The following is a 6,552-nucleotide window of genomic DNA, read 5'->3' as shown; positions in this document are numbered from 1 at the left end:
TGCATAGAGAGGCCCCTAACCGTAAGAACAAGACTCTGTCTGAGCCCTGCATATTGCAAATACACGCAGGAGGACATCTAGGGTGAGCTAACCTGGGTGAATGTTGCCTAATGCAAGGAGGTCAGGAGAAGCGGCTCTGGGGCAGCTACAGACAAGACAGATGTCTTTTTAAGTATGTAGTGGTAGACCAAAATTGCTGCTGCTTTCAGTAAAGTCTGGGCCTGGAGGACCTGCAAAGATCCCTTCCAACCTGGAGTACTCCTAACAGCACCAATGTCAAGGGTAGGAATGAATAAACGATAGCTGAAAGGCCACAGATCTTACAAGTGAATGAGTAACTGCTGAAAGTCTGCAAGTCTAGAGGAACCAGGAGATATGAAAAGCCTCAGAAGAGGTCTATCCATCTTGCTACTCCAGCCGTATAAATGTGGCAAAGTGGTTACGGGCCAACGATAGACGAGCTTTGTGCAAACTATGCTCATTATAATGTGATTAACATCTAAATGACACATCTCCTCGCTTGAGACACCCACCTCCTTGAAAAGACTGCCCCTCCACAGCACGTGCCCCGATTTCTTTGAACGCTGTGTCCTTGAATCGAGGCAAGGAATGGACCGACCAATAAAAGAAATAGACTATTAATATGTATTAAATTATATGGATTTACTGACCCAACACATATGAGTGATGACAGATGTGTGTGATTTGGTGCTCGATCAGGTGAATATCCCCTTGCTTGCCCATATTTTGCAACACAAGGTAATAAAACCGCAGTACCTTGGCTCTGTGCGTACATTGGTGTTACGCACACTGGGCAAACCACCCCACCTGAGGGACAACACCAACATCCAGTAGTCTGTACTGGGAAGACACACAAAAACCTAAAGACAAAATGTTCTGTTAGCAAAGTCTACAGTCCACTCATTTAATCTAAAAAAAGCAAAAAGGCGACTTATTGCTTTATTCAGGTTATGGCAGAGCTCACTTTACGCTGCTGAAGTCCTGAATTTCTTACGAGCTGAGCAATTGTTTCTCTAAGAGCAATCCTCATAAAATGCATTCTCTGGCTTTTGCTCTGGGCTGGTTTTGCTGTTTGTTTTAAACAAAAGTTTAAAATACTCTGTTCACGTATTACAAGAATGGAGGATGGCTTTATGGAATTATAACTTGATAACAGTCTTCTGACAAAGTGACGTACTAGCAATAGTCTTTGACTGAACACTGCTGTACACATTCAAAGGTTTGACACATTTCCAGACATCTTTAACATACACGAATCACATCAGGTGGTTTTATTGTCAAGGGCAAAAACACTGTTAAATTCATAACTGTAAGGAGTTCTCCGTGGAACATGTGCTACATTTTTTCTTCTGGGAAATCAAACCAAGAAGATCCGTTGACAAGTCTTTTTGGCAGTCGCAGGATCAGTGGTTGTCTCTCTGGACATTCTACTAAAGGAGTCTTGGGGGAAGGCAGTGGACTGGAAGGCGTTGCTGGTGCTTCTTGCATACAGCTGGTCACAATTTCTGTGTGAGGGGTGCTACTGCTGGTATTGGCTGTGATGGGGCTTTGATCAGTCGCTGTTTCTTGAATTTTGACATCAGCACTTTTGTTGTCACCATCTGAATCCCCTGTTGTTGGAATGCTGTACTTTTTGGCTGCTCCTCCGGCTTCCTCACCAGCTTTGTGAAAATCTTCACTTTCTGTCCTTCCCTGACAAAAAGACAGAGAGTCATTTTCCTTCTCATTTATCTGAGTTGTGCCTGTCCAGGTAACACTGCTGTCGCATTCCATACTTTCTGGCTCCTTGCTACTATCGCTATCAATTGTAATCACCACTGGGGAAGAATGTGCCGAGTTACTCATGCGGTGTTTCCGGTGCTTCTTCTTATGCTTTTTCTTTTTCTTTTTCAGATGCCTTGTTGTGTCTGTGGCTTTTCCTTCATAGACTATCTCCACACTTGGGCTCCTCACTCTTTTCTTCTTTTTCTTTCGCTTTGTCTCGCTGCTCGCTCGATTGTCTGAAAGGCTGTCTTCGTTTTTGTAGCAGTCACTAGACTTTGAGAAACTTCTCTTGGGGTCATTTGGTCGTTCTAGACTTGTGGTCTCTGTTAATGTGTTCTCCAAGTGTCGAGTTTTGTACTTCCTTTTTCCACCAGGCTTTTCACTTTTTGTTCTGTCAGTTCCTCCAGAAGGGGTCCTTGACCTGTTGCTTGATCGACTCCTTGACCTGCATCTTTCATAACAGTAGTAATGTCTCTCATGGAGTCCCCTCTGGCTATGCGGATCTGTCCTTTCAATAAATGATCGTATCCTGTATTCTGGACTAGCAGATTGCCTTGAGTACAGAGCTTCAGAATGAGTCCTTCTCCTGCTGGAGGATTCATAACTCTCTCTGTACACCTTTCTACTGCAGAAAGCATATCCCCACTGGTATCTGCTTTGATAATGGTCTCTTACATAATAGCGATCGCTGTCTCTGCTTCTTGATCTCCTTTTGCCGTGGCCTTTGCTACGTGATCGCGATCTGCTTACTTCTCCGGATGGAGTGCTCTCATGACTTAGAGAGCCTCTCTGGCTTTTTAGGGAGGCTCTGGTGTCATGAGCTCTTGACTTCTTGCTGCTTCTTTTGCTTCTATGTTTGCTGCTATCTCTGCTTCTTGATCGTCTCCTTTTAGGTTGGCTTTTGCTACGATGCTCCCTCCTAGCCCGATGGCCATGACTGTCTCGACTGTTCCGTGAACAGGACTGTGGGCTCCTGGACTTCACTTTTCTAGATAACCTGTGAGTCCAAGGGGAGCATGCTGTGTCACTCCCTGGGGAGGGGCTCCAGCTCAAATCCTGTGGAGACAGGTCTTTTACCTTACATTTATTTTTTTCATCATCTTTTAGCTCTGCCTTCTCAACTGCAGGAGATAAGCAGCTCCTACAACTGCCTACATCCTCCTTATACATGGGGGAATGTGGTGAGAAGCTTCGGCTTCGTTCACTGTCACTCCAGCTGCGACACTGGATTGGCTCTTGTTTCTTCATGTCTTCTGTTTCCTCTTCTCTGGCGGACTCCTCAGAATCAGAGGACAGCTCAACCACTTCTGGTGTCCTTTCAGCTAAGGGCTTAACATACCCAACAATAACACAATTGTCAGAGGAAGACTCACTGTCATTTGAGTCAGCATTAGCCTGTAACTGAGTTTGCAGTTTGGCTCTTCCACTCTTTGTAGCAGAGTCTTCATCAGAACTTTCTGATGTCTCCAGAGGAGAAGCTATGGTTGTATGAACCTCTTCTGAAATGAAATAGGAAGGCCCTGGAGTTTCATCATCCCAGGGGGCCTGACCAAGACCAGTCACAGACAAACTGTTATCTGGCCCTTGAGAATATGCCGTATCTGGAGATATTGTAATAATTGATGAGTCTGAGTGGCTTCCTTCATCATACGATGGAGCAGGACAGTCGTAATTGGCGTGTTGATCATACGCTTCTAAGTTAAAAGGACAACGAGCAAAACTGATGAATTCGTGTAAGAAATGTTCAGTCCGGTTCAGCAGAAATGGCTTTAAATCGTCGGCAAAGGCCTGACTTTCCAGGTCATACCGAGTCACGTTACTCATGATTAGGTGCTGTACAATATTGACCAAAGATCCGTGGGCACCAAACAAGACCGTAAGTTCTCGCTTCAGCCATGGAACCAACCTGTGAAGGCAGGCAGGGTTGCGGCGGAAGAACTCTGCTGAGATGTCTCGATAGCGGCCGCCATCCTGAATGCTACGGATGCGCACACCGGTCCGGTACAGAGCTCTGCGGAAGTTGATCATGTCCTCCTCCTGGATCTGCCGCATGGCTCTGCCCTCTGCACTGGCCCTTCTCCTGGAGGCCAGCCTCCTGATCATCTTCTGAATCTCTCCCTCTCGCTGCCGCACTGGTTCGCTTGACAGCCCTTCAAACAGTATCCCATTATCTGGGGGGGACAGCGTCCTTCGGGATGGGGAACGGGCCATGCGGCGTTCCCTCGTGAGGGTGGTACGGTAGCGAAACCTCTGGCCGTCAGGGCTGGCAAAGGATCTGTTCTCTGAAGGGCTGAGTATGTATTCCTTAAAGTCATCTTCAGCACGAATTGTATGGAAAATGGAAAAAAAAGGTTGCTTGCAGAGAGGGCATTCTGCTTTGTTTTTGGACCACTCCTGGACACAGCGGAAACAGAAGCGATGCAGACAGCGATCCAGATACGCAACATTGTCAAATCTATCCAAGCAGATGGGGCATTTAGAGTCTGGCGATGCATCCGTTGGCAGCTTGCTGGTGCTGGCTTTTGGTGAGAAGTTGCTACTTTCTGAAAATTCCTTATCTGCCGAAGTCATGTTCTAGAGAAGAAAGAGAGAAAAGACCATTGCTGTCTCAGAAAGCCAAAAAGGTTGAAGTTGAGCCACAGAAACCTGTAGCAGTCACCTTTAAGGTTGTAAATCCCAGCACTAGCACCGAGACAACACCAAACCAAGAGGAAGCACAACCTAATGACTCTGCTTGGCCTCTTCACAGTGAGACCTGGCTCAGTGGTCCAAGTTTGTTTTAACAGTTTGTTTCCATCATGCTGGCCTGAATAAAAGTAACAGGCAGGACTCCCTCTTCTTCCCCACTCAGAAATATAACGGCTTTGATATGGTAAGTGCATGGTGTGACCGTTTGAGGCTGTGCCTTTAAGAGAGAGACAGTGTTGGGAGCACTCTGGCTGAATGTTTTTGTGTAAAAAGGAAAACATGATATTCTAAACAAATTTCATTGGTAGATGGGCAGAATGCAACTTTAAGTTGTAGGGCAGTTGGAATTTTTCTCAGTTTCAGTCTGTTCTGCTTCTCTGCCTGCCTGCTTCTCAGCAAACTAAGCGGAGCAGACCTTGAGATAAGCAAAACTAATGCCTGCATGTGCTTTTGAAGCCTAATAACATTTCTTTCCCTTAATAACTGCCTTTCTTTCTCTCTCTAACCCCTTTCTGGGAAAAAAGGGAGGTAGTGGGGGGAGAGAGGGGGTTACAGGGAGGGAAACCCTCCCCGAGGAGGGAATTTTGTTATGTTATTTTTCTTTGCTGTATATTTCTGTATATATTTTGTAAACACTGTATAAATTGTGTTATATATAACCTGCATTCCATATAGATGCTTGTAAATATAGCTTGCTTCTCTGACTGAGTTTAGCTGTGGTTTCTTTCTCTGTGGAGGAGGGAGAGCTAGGCCCTCTCTCAACCTACCACACATGGTTACCATGGTATCCTCTGCACACACACTCCAGAACAGACCAGCATTTACCTATGAAAAATAAGAGAACACTTATTTCTGTCCCTTTAGATAAAAAAGTCAGAACAAGTAATTGCACTCAAATTAAACTGCTAGTTTCCAAGTTCTGCTGGACCTGTCCTGCTTCTGCACCCTCTGCCCGTGTTTTGCTGGGCACTTCCTGCTAGACCACATACAGTTTGTTGGACTACACAACCTCCATGGAGGTTTTAATCTTTGTTTTTATAACTGAAGCAGAAATATCCAGGTGGCATGCCTACACCTGCCCTCAGGCACATGCTGCCTTTGTATCCAATAATGGCTTGCAGTAAGTCCACCTATATTGACGTTATTTTGGGTATCAGCATTCACCTAAGGCAGGAATGGTGGGAATAAGTTACTGTGCTGCTTCAAAACTCCCCAGCCACCCTTTGCAGGAAGCACAGGAGCTGGTTGCAAGGGCCTGCGTGCCACCGGGCAGGACGGGTACTCTGCAGACTACCGAGACACACAGAGGCGAGGACGCACGCCCCGAGAGGCCCCAGTGCAGTGCGGCCGCCGGGGGCACAAGCACGTACGCGGCGTCACAAATGCACACAGGGCGTGTCACAAGCGAGGAGGGGGGAGGGGGAGGGAAGCGGATCACGTCGTCCCCCCACCGATGCCACACCACCCGCTGAGAGACGCCTCCCGCCCACCTCGTTTCGGGACGCCGGCCAGGCAGCCGCCGCCATCCGCAAGAGAGGCCCGGCCCCGCTCTCGGCCTCAACGCCCTCACTTACCGCTGCCGGGCTCTCGCCTCCCGTGCGGGCTGAGGCCGCGGCCGCCTTCAGCCTATGGCGCGTCCAGCAGCGCCCAGAGCCGGCAGCCTCTCGCCGCTCCTCCCCCGGCGGGCGGCGGCGGCGGCGGCGGCCGGCGCCTTCCGCCAGGCGCCGTAACGGCTCTGCCATGGGCGGCGGCGGCAGCGGCGTTGCTACGGGAACGGACGCCCCCGACCTCCAGCGGCCAGCGCCGGGCCGCCGCGCTGCCTGTCGGGAGCGGAACGTGGGCACCGTTGGATCGTCACTTCCGCCCTGGGTGGCGACATCTTTCCGGCAGGCGGAAGCGCGGCTGAGGGGGCGAGGCCGGCATGGATCCGCCAAGGAGGCGGAACCCGCGCCCGCTCTGCGGCTTGGTGCGTGCCGAGGCCGGGTGCGCGGCCTGGGGCGGGGCTGGCGGAGCCGGGTTTGGGCGTGCTGCCGGGGGGAGGGCTGGTGAAGCCGCGGCGCGGGGCAGGCACGGAGCGGC

General features: G+C 49.4%; 1 protein-coding gene across 1 annotated transcript; it reads right to left on the bottom strand.

Moving 5' to 3' along the window:
* Nucleotides 1-1,129: 1,129 nt before the first annotated feature.
* TOPORS (TOP1 binding arginine/serine rich protein, E3 ubiquitin ligase) lies at nucleotides 1,130-6,215 on the bottom strand. Its single transcript, XM_054178669.1, has 2 exons — nucleotides 6,048-6,215; nucleotides 1,130-4,359 (listed from the first exon to the last, which is right to left on the bottom strand). The coding sequence occupies exons 1-2, from the start codon at nucleotides 6,213-6,215 to the stop codon at nucleotides 1,357-1,359; spliced, it is 3,171 nt and encodes a 1,056-aa protein (XP_054034644.1). The 3' UTR covers nucleotides 1,130-1,356.
* Nucleotides 6,216-6,552: the final 337 nt, after the last annotated feature.

This window comes from Dryobates pubescens, chromosome Z, assembly GCF_014839835.1.
Source record: "Dryobates pubescens isolate bDryPub1 chromosome Z, bDryPub1.pri, whole genome shotgun sequence".
NCBI classification, from domain to species: domain Eukaryota; kingdom Metazoa; phylum Chordata; class Aves; order Piciformes; family Picidae; genus Dryobates; species Dryobates pubescens.
The sequence above is the reverse complement of the archived record's forward strand: the minus strand, read 5'-3'. Positions and strand labels throughout refer to the sequence as shown.

Coding starts and splice junctions, on each gene's coding strand:
- TOPORS (XM_054178669.1), bottom strand. CDS start 6,215: ATGGCAGAGCCGTTACGGCGCCTGGCGGAAGGCGCCGGCCGCCGCCGC. Junction 4,360..6,047: donor GAGGCGAGAGCCCGGCAGCG/GTAAGTGAGGGC, acceptor TTTCTTCTCTAG/AACATGACTTCGGCAGATAA.